The sequence below is a fragment of the Aureobasidium subglaciale genome (genome assembly GCF_000721755.1).
Source record: "Aureobasidium subglaciale EXF-2481 unplaced genomic scaffold scaffold_4, whole genome shotgun sequence".
Taxonomy (NCBI): domain Eukaryota; kingdom Fungi; phylum Ascomycota; class Dothideomycetes; order Dothideales; family Saccotheciaceae; genus Aureobasidium; species Aureobasidium subglaciale.
In genome coordinates this window covers 783371-801757 of record NW_013566991.1, presented here as the reverse complement: position 1 = coordinate 801757, position 18387 = coordinate 783371, and the positions used below count along the sequence as shown (strand labels likewise).

General features: G+C 50.6%; 7 protein-coding genes across 7 annotated transcripts; 3 read left to right on the top strand and 4 right to left on the bottom strand.

Moving 5' to 3' along the window:
- Positions 1–327: 327 nt before the first annotated feature.
- AUEXF2481DRAFT_558354 (uncharacterized protein) lies at positions 328–1792 on the top strand. Its single transcript, XM_013491100.1, has 4 exons — positions 328–1250; positions 1316–1377; positions 1430–1477; positions 1525–1792. Exons 1-4 carry the CDS (start codon positions 485–487, stop codon positions 1579–1581), a joined length of 933 nt encoding a protein of 310 aa, XP_013346554.1. The 5' UTR covers positions 328–484; the 3' UTR covers positions 1582–1792.
- Positions 1793–2020: 228 nt separating this feature from the next.
- On the top strand, positions 2021–3187 carry AUEXF2481DRAFT_2843 (uncharacterized protein; the record flags this gene model as incomplete). Its single annotated transcript, XM_013490719.1, has 1 exon — positions 2021–3187. The coding sequence occupies one exon, from the start codon at positions 2021–2023 to the stop codon at positions 3185–3187; it is 1167 nt and encodes a 388-aa protein (XP_013346173.1).
- Positions 3188–4148: 961 nt separating this feature from the next.
- On the bottom strand, positions 4149–7372 carry AUEXF2481DRAFT_2842 (uncharacterized protein; the record flags this gene model as incomplete). Its single annotated transcript, XM_013490718.1, has 2 exons — positions 4149–7161; positions 7218–7372. 2 exons carry the CDS (start codon positions 7370–7372, stop codon positions 4149–4151), a joined length of 3168 nt encoding a protein of 1055 aa, XP_013346172.1.
- An 864-nt stretch (positions 7373–8236) lies between these two features.
- Positions 8237–10118, bottom strand: AUEXF2481DRAFT_557981 (uncharacterized protein). The gene is made up of 2 exons (XM_013491099.1): positions 9965–10118; positions 8237–9737 (listed from the first exon to the last, which is right to left on the bottom strand). The coding sequence occupies exons 1-2, from the start codon at positions 10015–10017 to the stop codon at positions 8294–8296; spliced, it is 1497 nt and encodes a 498-aa protein (XP_013346553.1). The 5' UTR covers positions 10018–10118; the 3' UTR covers positions 8237–8293.
- A 1779-nt stretch (positions 10119–11897) lies between these two features.
- AUEXF2481DRAFT_558000 (uncharacterized protein) lies at positions 11898–12705 on the bottom strand. The gene is made up of 2 exons (XM_013491098.1): positions 12621–12705; positions 11898–12561 (listed from the first exon to the last, which is right to left on the bottom strand). Exons 1-2 carry the CDS (start codon positions 12660–12662, stop codon positions 12091–12093), a joined length of 513 nt encoding a protein of 170 aa, XP_013346552.1. The 5' UTR covers positions 12663–12705; the 3' UTR covers positions 11898–12090.
- A 107-nt stretch (positions 12706–12812) lies between these two features.
- Positions 12813–13793, top strand: AUEXF2481DRAFT_2839 (uncharacterized protein; the record flags this gene model as incomplete). The annotated part of the gene is made up of 1 exon (XM_013490717.1): positions 12813–13793. The coding sequence occupies one exon, from the start codon at positions 12813–12815 to the stop codon at positions 13791–13793; it is 981 nt and encodes a 326-aa protein (XP_013346171.1).
- A 327-nt stretch (positions 13794–14120) lies between these two features.
- On the bottom strand, positions 14121–17312 carry AUEXF2481DRAFT_37506 (glycosyltransferase family 2 protein). Its single transcript, XM_013490888.1, has 3 exons — positions 16831–17312; positions 16613–16779; positions 14121–16561 (listed from the first exon to the last, which is right to left on the bottom strand). The coding sequence occupies exons 1-3, from the start codon at positions 16906–16908 to the stop codon at positions 14176–14178; spliced, it is 2631 nt and encodes an 876-aa protein (XP_013346342.1). The 5' UTR covers positions 16909–17312; the 3' UTR covers positions 14121–14175.
- Positions 17313–18387: the final 1075 nt, after the last annotated feature.

The following is an 18387-nucleotide window of genomic DNA, read 5'->3' as shown; positions in this document are numbered from 1 at the left end:
TGTTTTCCTTTCCCCCTTCCCCCAAACAATCGTGTCATTACCCTAACAATCAGCTCCGATCTTGTACTATTATCCAGATTCAGTTTCAGTCATGATAAGGAATTGATCAGTTAAGTACTCAAAAATGAACATGTGTTCAACACTAAATTGAAATGTGCCAGATAAACAGTGTAGATGCAGTCCTGTGACAAGTGAGTGACGTATGGGTAAGACGGACAAGAAGTATGCAACCACGTGCGACACAGATCCATCGAGTGCCATAATGCTGATTTGCACGTCGTCGCGGAAGAAAGAGCGATGAAGGTGGCGTGAAGTAAAGCCGTGCGTGCCTGACAGTGCTGTCACGATGTTCAAGCAGCTTTTCACTCTTCAACAACAACAACAACAACAACAACAACAACAGAATCCTACACGCAGTTTTCCAGACTCCTAAGACGTATCCTATCACCAACATAGCGGCCAAACGACCCTTCGCATTGTACAAATGTCACGCCGAAAGTCTCTTTTGATCGGCATCAACTATACCGGCAGCGACAACGCACTGAACGGCTGCCATGAAGACGTCAACAATGTGGCCGAATTCATCAAGTTTCGAGGCTACCAGGACGTTCCACAAGATCAGATTGTACTCCGCGACGACTTGGGAGAAGAATACTCGCCGACTGGACACAATCTACTAGCCGCAATTGATTGGTTGGTCAGTGAAGAGCATACCACCTGTTTCTTCCACTACTCCGGACATGGCGGTCAGGTCGACGATCCAAACGGCAAGCGTCCCTCAGGTCTACTGGATACCATTGTGCCCGTCGACTTCGAGGACAATGGCCAGATTGACTCCGATACACTCCACAAGCATCTCGTGACCAAGCTCCCACCAAGCAGCACTTTGTTCCTCATTCTCGACTGCTGCCATTCCGGCTCGACCTTGGAGCTACCATTTGTCTATCGCAGCGACGATGACGGCAATGTCCACAAGATCGACGGCTTCGCAGCAGGAGCCGCTCTCCTGAAAGAAGCGAAACATCTGATCTCCGGCGGGTTTGGTGAGGATAATGAAGCTCGGGCACGAGATCTCTACGGCGGAGCCACCGCGTTCCTTCGCAGCATGAGACACCATCGACAGCTATCAAGTCTTGCCACGGACGACTTCACTCAAGATCATCCAAACGACAGGAAGATGATCACGATGTTTTCCGGATGTAGAGATGACCAGACCAGTGCCGATGCGCAGATAAACGGTGTCAGCGAAGGTGAGTAAATCGCACTCGACCAATTATACTCAAGAGGATCCTGTTCAATTCTGATACTCGACTAGGAGCCATGAGCTGGGCATTCCTCGAAGCCACAAAGATCAACGCGGATCCAACTTACAGGGAGGCAAGTCATGGTAGAGATACTTCGTTACTACTTCTAACACTAACTTCTCTAGGCCCTGCACCTAACACGGGCCATGTTGAAAGACTCTCAGTACACTCAGGTAAGAGTTTCTGTAATATTTCTAACACATGCTGACTAATACTATAGGTCCCTCAGCTTTGCGTAGGTATGGAGATGGATCTGGATCAGCACTTCATGATGTGACTTTGACTCAGACTGCCAATAGTGTCATGTCGGAGAGGTCGGCGTTCTGGTTCTCGTGTTTTACTCATTAGAAACATTGTTTGTTCGCTTCAATGCCCCTCGATATTCAATCTTGCGTCATGGTGGCTTGTCGAAGATCTTAGTCCTAGTAATCTCACCTTTGATGTCTTTTTTGTTGGCTAACAAAGAAGGTCTCGTTGGCTATACGTACAATGCTATTCTTCGACCCATCTTCTTTGTCCCCTTTGTCTACGTGCACTCTATGTTCAGATAATAAAACAGCCAGCGTACGTCCTTTACGTCCTTCACTGAGGAGAGTCGAGATCCCAGCACTTGTGAAATATAGATCCAGGAAAGATATCTATCTAGTCACTCGTGTCTGGAAAAGTCGTGCCCTCTCCGCTCAATATCGAACAAATCAGTAAGGAACATCGACGACATGAACGCCGACACTCTCTCCGTCTTCATCGAAGCTAATCGGTTTCCTCCAGCCGTCAACGCGCACCGCTACTCTATCATCAGGGCCGAAGCCGACGCTGTCGCTGAACGTATGTCGACCATCTTCAGAGACAACATTCGTCGGGCATCGCGTTCGTACGCCGCGCCCAAGACGAACACCATCTGTGACGATCGCATCTACGAGCTGGAAGGTAATGAGGACGACGTTTCCAGCAGCTCGTCTTTTGCACCGTCGAGCTCTGCTTCGCTTCCTGCCTTGTCAGAGATGAGTGTCATGTCTCCGTTCAACCCCTTTGATGAGGCCATCCCGTCGCCTCCGAGCCCTCTTCCAGAGCGGCTTAGACCTACCGTTGATGCTGATGCTCTACCTTCTCCTCTGCCGCCGGTCAGCAAGAGTTATCTGCCCTTCATCTCCAAGTCTGCTCCGTTTGATCCCTACAAGGAGAAGTATGTCCCTCACCCTACGGGACCTTATGCTGCCAGAAGATTCCAGGAAAGAAGCAGGATGAGTGTGGCGCCTACTGAAAGACCAGTCACTCCGAATTTCTCCGATGAAAGCTCATCTGATGAGGCTACTGCTGATACTGACACACCTCCTGAATGTCCCATCTCGCACAAGTGTCCAGAGGCTTTTGTGAAGATGTGCAATCCTCGTCGTAAGCCTCTGTCCCTGGGTGTTGAGCCTTTCACACCTAGCAAGTACCCTCCACCTGGTTCATCTAGCTATGACGCACCTCAACACAACCACAGCGCTGGTCCTCTGGTTATCAGCAGTGCGTCTCATTCGACATCTCGCTCAATCATGCACACCACCCCCATCCTCTCACCTGCTCCTAGGACGTCGACGCAGAAATCTAAAGGCAAGTCTGCTCCAAAGCTCAACAAGCCTCTTCCACCTCTTCCATCTCTATCCTCCAAGCCTCGCAGCCAGCACTCTTCTCAGCGTGCAAATGCACCTTTGAATCACCGCGCTGGTTGGGAGCAAGAGGAGCGTAGAGTTACTCCTGTTATTCGTTCAACAAGAACTCTTCATCAACCTCTCATCGCTAAAAAGATCCCTACACCTGTTACTGCTGCTAATATTCTTCGTAGTGATTTGAGAGGGGCCAAGATGAAACTTGGAAAGAAGTGGCTTGCTCTTTCCTGAAGTTTGATATGCTGATTTAAATGTCGCATTTCAGTGTCCAGGACTTGATATCTGGAAACCTCATGGTCTTTGATAGATCATGAGGAAGGTGGTTCGGGAGTCTAGTGTAAGGGAAACATGGGAGTCCAGTATTGTAGAGATATATTGTAAAGATATCTTGTCGAGTTCCCTTGTTTATATCATTGAGTTTGTGGGAAATGAAAACTGATGCCCATTCTCTAGAATCGATGAAGAATGTGCACCGGATGGTCTTGTTACCATAGAGTTACATAGCTGGTAACTTCACATCATTCTTGCCAGGCGGAAATTTCGTTCAGGAAGAATGACGAAATCTGACTGTCAGGATGACCCCAAGACGCTGGATCTGATGTACTAAAACTCGGTGGGGACAAACATGTCTCGAAATGCGGCAAGAACGATCGGTGTGTAGGAAGAGCATTTCTCATGGGTAACCACGACCCGAGTGCAGCTACCATTGATCGGCTCTCCAGATTCACATTAGAATAAAGTGACAGGTAGTCTTGTAAGCAGTTTGCGAAGCTATCTCATCAGCAATGCCATCCTCGGAGACGAGAGAAAAGCTATATTGTGTGTAGATTTTATCAGCTAGGGCCTCAAGAAGCGAACGATCAAAACATTCAAGAATCTAGCCGACGACGTGTCTGATTTGTCAGGTGTGTTGTGCGGAATGGAGCATAACAAGGTGCGGCCTTTGTCGAAGACAACGTCACGTGGTCTGAAGCAGTAGATCAATTTTTGAATGAGAAAGATCTTTTATTTTAAATGGAATCTATCTCTATGCGAGGGATTCACAACGGGGAATAGTTAAAAGAAACGTCATAAACATAGCCCTTTTTAATCCGGGACGCCTGGCCAAATGCCTGAGTGTAACAGCAAAAACACCACCAACCCTCTATATCATTCACGAAGCGTAAACAAGAAGAGCAGGCTAGCGAGTGCTCTAGAAGTCATCCTCGTCAGAGAAGACCTCCTCACCACGCTTGCGGCGGGCCATGCGGTCCTTCTTCTTCTTGCGGAGCTCTGCAGATGTGAGCTTCTTCTTCTTCTCGACAGTCTCGATCTTGTTGCCCATGGCATCGAAACGCTCCTCCTCCTCACCACCCTTGGCCTCAAGTCTGGGACCGGCACCTTGGCCCTGAACCCAGTTGTGACCGGAAGGAGTCATGCGACCGTTCTGGACAGCCCAAACTTCCTCAGTCAAGTCCTTGGTGAACTCGGCGGAGTGAGTGATGATGATAACACCACCCTCGAAGGACTTGATGGCCTTGGAAAGAGCACCAAGGGAGTCACGGTCGAGGTAGTTGGTAGGCTCGTCGAGGACGATCAAGTGAGGACGTTGCCATGAGCAGGCGGCAAGGACGACCTTGACACGCTGACCACCGGAAAGACCACGCATACGAGAGTGAGAAACAAGCTCAGCGTCGAGACCGAAGTTGGCGCAGTGAGCCTCAATCTCCTTACGGACGAGAGGACGGAACTGACCAGAGGCAAGAGCCTCCTTCTGGTCAACCTCGGCAACCATCTTCTGATGGGACTGCATGATCTCGGTACGGGGGATCCAGGCGTTGTCAGCGGTCATCATGGGAGTCCACTTCTCGTTCTTCATGCCGATGTTGTCACCGAGAGCGAACGAACACTCGTACTCGTAGGAGTTCTTGAACTTTCTACGCGAGTGGATACCAATGACGCGACGGTAGGTACCCTCAACCTTGTAGATCTTGTCCATGGCCTTCTCGTCCTCGTCGGTGACGATCTTGTTGGCACGGTCCATGGTCTCACGGTCCTCACCAGTCTGGAAACGCCACTGGATGTACTCGGAGGGAGTAGAGTCGAGGTGGTGATCGATGTGAGCGAAAGCGTGCTGCTTAATGTAGGCGATACGGATGTTCTCGTGGTGGTAGATCTCACCCTTGGTAGGAATAAGCTCACCGGTGAGGACGTTGATGAGGGTAGACTTTCCGGCACCGTTAGGACCAATGACGGCAATACGCGATCCGAGAGAGCACTGGAAGGAACACTCCTCAATCTGGGGCTTGGGGGTACCAGGGTACTGGAAGGAGACGTTGCTAACACGGACGATGGCCTTGGCCTTGGTCTTGACACCCTCGAGGAAACCGGGCTCAGGGAACTTGAACTCCATCTCGGAGGCACCAAGCTCGTAGTAGGACTTGGCGGAAGGGACACGCTTGACGAACTCGGAGAGCTTACCGCGGTATCTCTTCAGCTTGAAGCGCTCGTAGTGGATAACGTGCTGGATGACGTTGTCAAGGAATCTGGAGTCGTGGGAGATGATGATAGATGTGCAAGGGGAGGTGGTGAGGTAGTTCTCGAGCCATGCAACGTTCTTGACGTCCAAGTGGTTGGTGGGCTCGTCAAGAAGAAGAATATCGGGCTTCTCGAAAACGGCACGGGCAAGAGCCAACTTCATCTTCCAACCACCAGAAAGACCACCGATGGGGCCATCGAGCTGCTCCTCGAGGAAACCGAACTCAATGAGGGTAGAGCGGACCTCGGCATCGGGGGTCTCGACACCGACGGAAGCAAGCTTCTTCATGGTCCAGCCAATAACGGTCTGCTCAGTGTCGTCGGAGTCAAGATCGTGCTCGACGTAGACAGTCTTGACCTCACTCTGCTTAGGGAAACCCTCGACCTGCTCGTTGTTGATGGCACGCATGAGGGTGGTCTTTCCGGAACCGTTGGGACCGAGAAGACCGTAACGCTGACCACGCTTCAGGCGGAGATGGGTCTGGTTGAGCAGAATCTTGGCACCGTAGGCCAAGTTGAAGGTGCAGTTACAGAGATCCTCACCCTCCTCCTCATCGGGCTCGACCTCACGGCCAGCGGCAGCGAGAGGAGAGGCGCGCTTGCGGAGTGCCTCAGAGATGTTCTTGGCCTCAGCGTCACCAACCATGACGGTAAGGAAAGGAACAGTGTTCTGAGCCCAGATCATGGACTCGCCGACCTTCTCGTCGACAAGCTGACCACCGATGGCACCAACGTAGTTGACAATGGAGTCGAACTTGTCAGCGACACCAGCCTTCTCAGAGAGGATAGCCTTGAGGTGGGCGGCGACGGTGGACATGTCACCATCCTTGGAAATCTCAGGGGCCTTGCCGTTCTCGACGTGACCAACACGGACGAGAGTGTCAAGGGCCTGCTTGGTCTTCTCACGAGCCTCGGGATCGGCCAGGTTGTCGTGGTTGCGGTGAAGGGCGGGCATCAGCTTAGGCAAGAAAGAGGCGACAACCTGGGGGTCCTCGACAAGCTTGCACATGTTGTCGACAATGACAGCAGCCTTTCTCTTGATAGCGGTCTCACGCTCGTTGAGACCACGCTCGAGAAGGGGAACCATGATGGCGAGGGTAGGCTCGTGGACGTCAGTGACGAAAGTGGTGGCACCGAGCAAGTGAATGGTCTCGGGGACGTTCTCGGGCTTAGCGATACACTTGATGAGCTCGGGAATGAAACGCTCGATATCCTTGTTGACGATGAGAGAGCAGATCTTCTCCATGACGGAGTAAGCAGCCTTCTTGACCTCGTTCTTGGTGTCCCACATGGCCTCGGAGACAATGGGGATCAGCTCAGGGACACGGAGAGCGGTCTGGAGAGGAGAGGACTCGGAGAGTGCGACAATGCAGTCCAGATCGGTCATCTTCTCTTGCCACTTCTGGGCGTTGTGGATGGACTCGATGAAGTGGGGGATAAGAGCCTTGACGGCGTTGGCGTTGGCCATGCGGGTGATGGCAAGGGCGGCGGCCTGAGCGGCGTTCTTGACGGGAACCATCTTGTCACCGGTGGCGGCAAGAACGGCGGGGAGGAGGTCGACGAGGTAAGGCTCAACAGCAGGGTTGACCTCTGAGTGCGAGGCGATGGCCTTGATGGCATCGCAGGCACGCTCACGAGCGACAGCATCCTTCTTGTTGGAAAGAGCCTTCTTCAAGGTAGCGACAGCCCTTGAGTTGCGTGTTAGCAGCTTTCACTCTGGGTTCTCGCAGAACAGGCGACTCACTTGGTAGGGGCATCCTTCTCCTCAATGTCTCCGTTGATGAAGATGGCAATCTCCTGAGAGACACCGTTGATGTCAGCCTGCTCCTTGCTGATGTTCAGCTTGGCCAGCAGGTCATCAAGGACCTTGAGAGAAACTTGGTTCTCTTTGGTAGACATTTTGATGGTATGTGAAGAATAAGGGAGAGGATGCAACGTCGGTCGCTGCACTTTTAAGACTGCGCCGGGATGAAAAACTTTGCGGCTGCCCCAACACGCGGGTGTGAAGTGCCAAGACTATTCGAATTCAGTCGCCGTTGACCTTCAACCAGCATTCTGATTCGATTGGACCTGGCTGCCCGGCAACAGCCTTTGCCTCGCTTTGCCACCTTGCCTCAAGTGCAAAGCACGGTTTCGAGTCGCCATTTCCGCAGGAGCACGAGCAGCTCCTGCCTCTGTACAATAGCGCCGTGCCAATACAGCAACGACCGACGTGCATCCACTCCCTTGTTTTTCACACTCCCTTCTGGCATCAGACATACTACATCATGTCTTCCGCCAAAGAAAATCAAGTATCTCTAAATTCAAGAAATTTCTCGCAGTCAACTTCTACTCCCACTCCCTCAAAGCTGTCCGGTTGCACACAAGACCCATTGGCCGGCCCTGGCCCGCGATCCATCACTTATGCCGGTGAAGGACCCAGACGAGAAAGTGTGTGACTTACATTGGTATAAACATCTTCCGATGTCAATATTTACATGCATCTTTCAGAACGAGATAGCCTATATGGGGGCCCTGGGTCGTGCAAAGCTTATGCGTCAGCCATCTGACAACTCGGGTAAGCACAGTGAATATATAACGCGTACTAGGGACAAGAATCCGGGTTGTGACTCAGTAGCTCTCACCAAAGCAACTAATGCATGCATATGCAACATCGATACTTCGTTTCAACAATCTGGGCAAAGAAGTAGTGGGTTGAGTTTCTAACGTATTGTGATCTATACACTACTGAACGGGAGTCTCGAGTGGTGCATTGGACCCAGACAACCGTACTCAAAGCAGGCAGCTGCCGTGTATCCGTTCTGACACAATGGTCTACATTCAACTGTTCCAGTCCCACTTGTTAAGCTTCATGGTACCGTGATCAACAAGATGTTTGTGCATGTCGAACGAGTTGAAAAGCATGTGAGGCTCGTGGCCCATACCCTTGCGAAGGCATTCAAACTCAGCTTTATTGAAGTAATCCTCAAGGATAGGCACGTAGTCCGGGTGAGCGCACTTTTTGATAATGACACGAGCACGCTCGCGAGGAGACAGACCACGAACATCGGCAAATCCTTGTTCTGTGACGATAACGTCCAAGTCATGCTCAGTCTGATCGACATGAGTACACATAGGGACAATGCAAGAGACACCGGTAGGATCGGTCTTGCTTGGGCGAGTGGAGGGAGTGTGCATGATCGAGTATTTGGCCGATCTCAAGAAGTCCGCACTTCCACCAAGACCGTTCAGCATGCGTGAGCCTAACACACAGGTACTGTTTGCGTGAGCGTAGATGTCGACCTCAACAGGCGTGTTCATGCCGATGACTCCCAGACGGCGAATGATCTCAGGGGAGTTAGACACCGCCTGACTGCGGAGCAGAAGTTTTGAATAGTACTGATCCCAATTATCATAGAATCGCTTGAAGCCGTCTGGAGAGAAGCGGATCGATGTGGCAGTCGCGAAATCCAGGTTCCCTGAATCAAAGAGGTCGAGGAATGAGTCTTGGAGTACCTCGGTCCAGACCTTGAGGTTCTTGAAGTTAGCACCTCCGGAGGCAAGACCGCCAATGACAGCATTGGCGATGTTGCCAATACCCGACTGTAGTGGTAGAAGATTTTCCGGTAGGCGTCCCTTGCTGACTTCGTATTTCAGGAACTCGATTAGATTACTGGCGATAGCTCTACTATTCTCGTCTTCGGGTGCATTAGGCTGAGTTTGATCCGGATAGTCCGACTCGACGATAGCAACGACCCGTTCGGGGTCAATAGGTATATGAGGTGTACCAATACGATCCTCGGGGGCCATGATCAAAAAGGGTTTCCGACGGGGAGGCAGATCAGTCATAGTTATATCGTGCAATCCCTCGAATGAAGGGGCAGCAGTGTTGACTTCGATGATGATCTTGTCTGCCATTTGGATGATCTCGGGAGAGGCACCAACTGAAGCACCGGGAATGACACCACCGTCCTCAGTGATCGCGCTGGCTTCCACAATAGCAACGTCCAGCCGATTGTTGGCCTTCTCGCGTGTATAGAATCCGTACATCAGATCAACAGGGAACATACTCAAGTGTTTGTCGAAGAATTTGATGTTTCCATGGTTGATGCCCTTCGCAATCTCTTTGCCAACTTGATGAGGAGCACGTCTTTCAATCATGTTGAGTTTGGCCCATCGGTTCTCGGTCTCTGCACCAGAGGAAGCACCAACGAACAGATTGTATTTGAGTTGACCCTGGAGATTATTCGCCTCAACATAGTCGGCCATTGCGGTAGGCACTTTCCTAAGCTGAGGTCAGTCATTGGTTCTCCTCTGCATAATGTTCATCCTCTATCATAAGCAGTCAAGCTGTGAAAAGCCACCACAAGTTTCAGTCATTGTCAGGTAAAACAAGGCTTTGCGGAGGTTCAATGATCAACTTCTGGTGTATAGTGGTGCCTCACGGAGACATCGTGCCTTGATGCAGCTACGTGCTTGATACCACATAGCACGCAAGAAAAATGACACGACCTACTTAGGATATCCAACACCAGTGAAACCGGACCAGCCGATGTAACTGCCATTGGGAAAGTGGTGCATCAAGTCCTCGGCTTTGGCAAGCTTATTGAGGTAGCTCGGACGCCTGACACGGCTTCTGAGGAGTGCTGAAGCTGACATGTTTGCTCGAGACAATCAAAGATAGGAAGAGGGAGGGTGGCAGGTAACAGTAGATCTTCGCTTTGTGATTTGGAGGGCTGAGAAAGAGCTCCGGCTATCTGGATGTAGCATGACGTTGCGCCGAGTGCATGTAGGGTCCTCGGCGTACGAGTCACCTGTCTCAAGAGTCAGCTCACCATTCTCGACCCAACGTGATCTGTTGGTGTCCATATCGACATCTGGCGTGATAGTACCAATTTCGAAAACCTGTTATGGCTCGATACAGAGACAAGTGAATATTTTGTACTTCTTTGGCTTGGAAGCACCCGAGTGTTTAGACTTTCTGCGAGAGACTGCCGAACAAACGCCGTCACTTGCTTTCGACTCAGACCGCTGGGCATTTAGACCTCCTGCATGATCTTGATTTGATACACAAGAATTTCCGCGAGCCTGCTTTTCCTGAAAGGACTGCGTTCTGGCCCATCTGATCGTTGTACACTTTGCCTTCTCAAGTGCTTCGCGTCCCCAGTCTGGAGAAGTGGATTTCTCCACCAACTGCAGAAGCCGGGGTCAAACACCAACAACAAAGAGCACCTGCGGTATCGCATTTTAGTGTGCTCGTCTGTACTTCCAGACATATCTCAAATCATGACAAAGTAACGTACTCCTTCAAGGACCATCCAAAGTACACGTGACTGGTTCCAAGGGATACAATTTCAGGAGCATCGCATTCTTGGGTAGAGGCGATATCTTCTCCGACCAAAGTGGATTGCTAAATCACTACTTTGGACTGCTATTGTAGCAAAGCTTTCGGCCGGTATCAACATCTGTCAAAATGCAAGGTTAGCTGGAGGTCGATGACCATGTCTTGTAACACCACATCCATGAAACAGTCACTTCCAAGAGGCCGCTAGAAAAAGCACGAAAGGAAACTGGCATCCCAGACCCGTATCTTGTGACGCTTCCTCCTAGTCCTGGCGAAAATTGGCAAGACTGGAATGTGTCACCATCTATAACGCTTCTACAATGCAAATGACGATGGTCTGGTCCACAAGCTCCAGACTAACCCTGCAAGCAGACACGCTCTACCGGCCCCGCAACACATCTGTCAACCTACCCGACACAGGGGTGACCCACTATTCATGTAGCATCTCGCTAGGGCTCTCGAGTAAGTGATTACGAGAAGTGTGAGTATCCAATCAAGAACAAAAATACGACAAATTCCTGAAGCCGACACCTTCTGTGGAGTCAGAAGTTCGACAAGTAACTTCTAGTCTGGTCATTGCGTCGAGGTATATGCCGGCCGCCACGAAGTCAAGTCGGGGACGAAGTACGAGCGATGCCGATATTGATTGATGAGGTCGAAGAAGTGAGTGGCCTTATAGTTGGACAGGCGATTGTACCAGAATTGGATGCAGAACACTCTTTCCTTCGTCTGGTTCGACTTGTTCGACCTCTCTTTCGGTAATCTGGTCAACTAATTCGATCTTTCATGGTCGGTTGCAGCATGCTCACCATCATGCAGCACGCAGTCCTCGGCTTCGACATTTGCATTGTCTAATTCGACTTTCTCGACGTCTGGTGTCACACTCTCATTATCGAATCCAGCATTCCCCGTGTCGGGTTCAGTGAGCTCGGTGTCGGGTTCGTGTTCTGGTCGTCAGGTCCAACATTCTCGTCGTCGGGTACGGCTTAATCGGCCTCTATATAGCTTATTCCAGCATTCTCGCTGTCGGGTTCGTCTTCCTCCATGTCGGGATGGGCCATGTTGCATCTTTGTAGAGGGGCAAGAGCGGCTTCAGACGTCTCCAAGACCATCTTACAGCAGGTTTTGTTGCTGTCAAGAGGCACGATGATTTCTCGAAAGCAGTGGATGGTCAGCCATTACAGGTGATAACACAGCGTTCTGGTTGATATCGTCTCTCTGTTTGCGCATTGGTCTGTCTATAGCAGGCCATGGGGTATCATAAAAATCATAAATCATGCCTCGAGCGAGTGAATCAAAAAATCCTCTTGCACTCTCCAGCCAAAGCACCCAGTTTATCGAGCATGGCTTCTCTTTCCGCCAGCGCCTGTTTCCTTTCCTCGTCAGCTTCCCTCAGCTCCTTCTCCAAGACCAGTATCCTCTGATTCTGATTCGCTTCACTCTCGCCAATACCAGGCAAGACGGAGATCAAATACTCAATCTGCTGCTCCTTAAGCACCAGATCCCTTGCCAACTCTCTCAATGCAGCTTGAAAGGTCGCAGGATCATCAGGACGAGGTTGGCCATGTTCGTGGGCTTCCAGGGCAGAGTTGGCGTTGGTGTCTTGTTCGACGGCAGTAGCTGTGGGAGCATCTGGGGCGGCATTTGGTTGGAGAGGAGCTGGAGCGTTGGAAATTGGGTCGGACATGTCTGGTTGGTCTGGGATGATGCCGAATTGATGGCGTGTTTGGATGTATCGGATTGATGCGAACATTTGGGTCGCCAGCTGTTGGATAGATTTAGCTGTCGCAGTCTGTTCTTTTCTCGGAGAGGGAGGTCGCTTACGTCGTCTAGGCAGTCCTGCAGCTGTGTTAACCGGTCTGCCATGGTGTGTGGTGTTGTTGTAGATTATTGTGTATAACGTGGAAAGTGGAAGGAGCGATGCGATGCGGTGCGATGCGATGACGAAGTTCGAGATGCGCGCGTCTCGGCAAAGTCCAAGGTAAACACGTTTTTGTGAGTATCGCCGTTCACCACATGCACTCTCGACATGGCCTGATCACTTGCAGTCGCTTGGGCAGATATTCTTTCCATCTCTCAACTAGACGCTACCTGTCACAAAATGTGACCCCTCCACTTGTCGAGACCGCCGACTCTCATCGTGGTACCTTTATACCATCACCCTTGGACGACTCTTCGACATTGAAGAAGAAGAAGCCCTCGAAGAAGTCAAAGGCTGAAGCAGCGCTTGGAGTCGCAGAGCTGTCTTCTGCTGCAGATGCCGACGCGCCATTGGTCAAGAGACGTGGTCGGCCATCAAAGGCTGTCGATATTCCTGAAGCAGACACCACCGAGACCACCGACGCGACTGAAACACCACCAAAGAAGCGCACTCGCAAACCCAAGACGACAAAGGATCAGACAGCCATTGCACACGGCAGTCTACACCACAACACTCTCGTCGAATTCCTCGATTACGCAACAGCTGTGAATCTCTCTCCGACCAGCACAGTCTACCGCGGCACCCACTATGAATACACCGTAGCAAACTCCCTCACACGCCTCGCCTTCACCTTGACTCGCGTGGGCCGGACTAGCGATCTCGGCATCGACCTCCTCGGCAGCTGGGCCATACCCTCTCGCCCTGCACCTCTAAACATCTTGATCCAATGTAAAGCCGAGACACCCAAGCCCAGCATGGTCAGAGAACTCGAGGGCGCCGTCGTAGGTGCACCTATGAGGTATAGAGGAGAAGGTACAATAGCAATCTTGGCTGCTGCCAAAGAGGCGACCAAAGGCGTGAGGGATGCTGTGGGCAGGAGCCGCTTACCCATGGCCTATCTCAACATCACCACAGAGGGTAGCGTGAGGCAGTTTGTTTGGAATCAGGCTGCTGTCGAGTGTGCTCTGGAGAGTGTGGGTGTCACTCTTAGGTATTTGGCCAACGGCGAGTCCGAGGTTGCTCTGACCTGGAAAGGCTTACCTTGGTCTTCGTCAAAATCATCATCTCTGGAATGACACTTGGTCCTATTTCTTTCCCTCAAGAATTACAGAGCTGCCTGATGATTACTCGCATTTTCCCAGTGCCCGTGCAGATGGTTTGTGAGCTGCAGTAATCAACCTTGTTCTTACCCCTGATCACATGCTTAGGGATAACAACCATTCGATGGTGTACCACACCAGCTCCGCCATCACTATGCACTTCCACAGCTTTGCGCTTCGCTCACCAAGCTTCACAAGTGAGCTACTGGTTTGAGAACAGGAGCTAAACATCGTGACACCTCCTCTATGACGGTTGTGCGCACTTGTAGAGCGGTTTTGGTCACGACAGATCAGGAGAGAGAAAAGGCTTGATATTCTACTATTACTCGTCGTTCATTACCCAACCTATTTGAATCATCTACTTTCCACTCCCACTGCTGCCAGCTCGAGACTTACTCAACTTCTTTCGCTCCTTTTTGCTCTTTTCTTCCACGACTTCTTGTTGCGGAGGTTGGCTTCTAGGCGCGGGTGCTGGTGCTGGTGCTGGTGCTGGTGCGGCAGCAGGTGCGGCTGTAGCTTGGGGGCCCAGAGGACTGTTGCTTCTGGCTCGCGGGTCCATGAGGCCGATACTTTGCTCTCTCATCTCCATCGCTTGGCCGCCTTGATCCTCAGTCATGTCTGGCAGCAGGTCTGATGCTGATCTGACGAAGCTTCTTCGCGCCAACGGACTCTTGCCCGTTCGAGTACGATTGCTGCCGTGATCAGTTGCTTGCCTGATTCTTTCAGGGACTGCTAGTGTCTTTTCTATATCCGCTGGAGCCTTTCCTTGTGCTACACTCATATCGCTGTTATCTGAGTTCATTCTTCCATGTCCATAGGTCGATTCATCATCACTTGCCGATCGTACCGAGACCGAATAACCCCCCTTAAGGGTTGTCCCAGTGTCAGGTCGACTCATTTCGTATTCTTCTTGTTCGTAGTGTAACCCACCAGCTGGTCTTTGATGAGCCTGAGCATTGTGGTACAGATTGCGATCTTCGGGTCCCATGATCGATTCAATACGTCGAGGAAGGTAGACTGAATTGTTGCCCGAGGTTGCAGTCACGATGGACTCGAAACTCAGACGACGCATGGCAGGATGGTTGGCAAGATCTGGAAGAGTGTTGGAGGACTCGGCCGCTTGCTTGTACCATCCACCAGGCATGAGCTCGGGTGCTGCAAATCTGCCCTCCAGACCTTGATCCGGTAGCACATTTCTGTTCTTGACAGATTTCTTGCGTGTGATTGCTTCGACTGCTGGTTTGAAAGTTTCTGGCACAATGTTCAGATCGTCACCTGTTGCCTCGGCGTGTTCGATTGCGGCTTGTGGTGTGGTGGTAGAGTTTGCAGCACCAGCATCGGCACGCGGCCCACCCCAGGTTCTTTGTCCTGCAGTAAAAATACCGTATACCATGTATGCCCAATTGAAGAATGGATTGATGACGAACATCAGAGGATACATCATGATCTTGTATCGCCCAAGCTTTGCACCGAAATACAGCATTAGTACCCAGTTTAACCCAAGGGATACAGCAATGAACCCAACAGGTAAATTGTCAATCTTCTGAGAAGTTGTGATGATGGAGATGACCATGATAAAGAAGAGAAGGGCAGTTGTTCGAATTGTGTTTTGTGCAAATCGAACTAGACAGAGGATGGGATAGCGTCTCCAAAGACGGACGTCAGTAAGCATGCAAACCTCATTGGTGATGAATCCGAGGAACCATCGTCTGCGTTGTTTGAGCAAGCTTTGATATGTCTGCACAGCCTCCGTTTTGCAGAATGCTCCTGTGTTCATCTGTATCTGGTACTTCTCCTTGGCACCGATCATGAAGAGATGAGTGAGCCATCTATCTTCTCCCAGATGGCATTTGCCATAGTCAAACAAGTCATCACATTGTTCGGCCTTGTCCGCAAAGTAGTATTTGGCCATCGCTCTGAAGGCAGAGAAACGTAGGACTGTCAAGGCTCCGGGCAAACATGTTACGGCACCACATCCAGACTCGACCGATCGTTCGAACAACTGGCCATGGATATACTCCATGTCTTGCAAGATTGTGATGAGACTGTTCTTTTCCGTTGTCGATGTGATGACTCCGGTCATGGCAAGCATGTTTCTTTTACTTCCAGGCTTCAGTTCCATCTCGTACATGAAGTTCTGGATACACACTTTGTCCAGGATACAATCAGAGTCGATGAAGAGAACAAAGAGATTATCGTTGCGTTTCAGATACTCAGCATACACCTTATCAATCAGCTTGAAAGTCTTCTTCTGACAGTGTCTCTTGCCTCCGTGCGGGAATCGAGAGATAGTGACGCGCGTGCTCCTGTAAGTGACATCGATACTCTTAGGGTATGTGTCCAGCGTCAAAGGGACGCCGAGCTGCTCGATTGTTTTGAGGTAAAGTTCATCTTCTTGGTCTCCGTCAAAAGAGAGGAAGATGTGGAGACACGATGGTGGATATTCGCAGTCAGCCAGAGAGTCAACCGTCCTGAGCAGGATCTCAGGGATCTCCTTGTAGCATGGCATGATAATGACAACTTTCGGTGCAGAATCTTCGTCGAGAACATGCTTGATGCGCTTGGTTCTTCCAACAGAGTGGGTAACCAGTTGATATACGCAGATGAGCCATGGTATGATGAGCAATCCAGAAAAAGACCAGAAGGCAAACCATTGTAAGAAGCTGACCATAGCTTCAGGGAAGTATCGCACGACTTGACTTGGGAGGGGGAGTGTCACAACCATGATGGGCAAGAAAATACACCTGGTAAAGGGTCAGCCACGGCCATAACGGGGTCACCTCACAATAACATACCTCAAAGCGGTGAAAGCAAACATCATTATGATGGCGAGAACCTTAATACTGAGGGTCTCCGCCTTTTGGTAGACCTTGACCAGACAATATAGGAAAGCAGCTACCCAAAGGAACCATTCAAGAAGAGCGGCAAGCATGACTGAGCCAACAATCGCGGTATAGGCAATCTGACATTGTTAGCATGGATATAATAGTCTGCACAAGATACAGCGACTCACGTCCTTTGCTGGCCAGGGATCATGAATCGATGGTACGCCATTCTCGTTGACCGCCCGACTGAACATTTCAGTCCACATGTTGTATAACATCAAGAAGTCGCGAAAGAATGGGCGCGGTAGGATAGAAGGCGAGTGCGCGAATGAAAGAGCGGACCTGATGCTCGAGGTAGGGGAAGGGCGGTCAAGTAGGTGATGACAAAATTGGAAACAGGTGACTTTCCAGAAATCGACCTTCTTTGCTTTTCTGCTCTAGGCGAAGTCGTGATCTCGTATTAGACGAAGTTTTCGTTGGTAGAATGAGAGGGGTAGCGAGTATGTTTTTCGGGATTGGTCAAGGTAGTACTGCAGCTAAGCGGCAGCCAGCATGCAGGTCTCGAGATGAGAGCGGCCGGAGACTTAGTCAACTTTATTGGAAGAAGACAGAAAAGGTTGGTCGTGCAGGTTTGCTTGGCTGAACATGCATACAGAAGGTAATATCTTGCGAAGATCCACTGATCATGTGAGTGTAGAACTGAGGTTGGCCTATCGTTGGCGCTGTGAATGTTTGGAAGACGTAGGTGGGTAGGAATGTTTTGGATGGGACAGAAGACCCAGGAAACACCAGGAAACAAGTCCAGCCAGGGACAACAGAACTGCAAGGAAATCAAGACAGACAGAGATTTCAAGGGAAGATCCATCAATGAGGGAAGGCACCATCAATAACTTATTCCACTCGGGAGCATTTTGGGCGTGGAGAGACCCTGACACGAAGAAAGGGAACGCCAAGGAGTGCCATACCACCTGCAGCGTTTCACCAGCTCTCAGTCGAGACAATGGAGGCGCTTCGCAGTTGGCTCGTCGCTGTGCGTTAAGGTAGACATGGACTCCGCGTCTGAAGATCTGCAACACATGTAGCTGTCGATTGCGTAGTCATTCTCGAGAGATGGAGCGAGATTCGAGAGCCCACAACCTATGAATTCTCTTTGGGTGCATTTCTGACGAAAAAGTCAAGCATCCATACAGCTTACCTATTGCTCTGCGTTGCTACACAGAAAGGCGCAAGTGAAAACATTCATACGCGAGGAGAGCTTTGTTAGGACATCCCACCTCTGTTTGGTCTATTTTTGGATTATTTCGCGAATCCAATCCGGTTCTTGCTGCCGTGGGCGGTTACAGAAGTATCCAAGTGTGGCGATAGCGTGTATTGAAACACCCGACGTGGTTTATGTTGAATAAGTCTTTGTCGGCTTCGGTGATTCGCAAGAAAATATCGTTCCGAAGAACTAGCATGACAAATGTTCATTGACGTGAGAAGCTTGGGTAAAGAATTAATACATGATGTTCCTCAGACTCCCTTTCATGTTCAGCTTCGAGAAAGGATTGGCTCGCTGCACATGGAAAACCACAAGCCAGTTCTTCGCTTTTTGATGCCTGCTTCAAACATGCCCTCGCTATGCCGTCGAGAAGGTGACGAATCATGGACGAGCCCGTCGAACTTTCTGCACAGCGCTACTGGTTAAGCTGATCGCCTGCATACCAGCATCACCACCTAGGAAAACAATAAGACAGAGAGAAGAA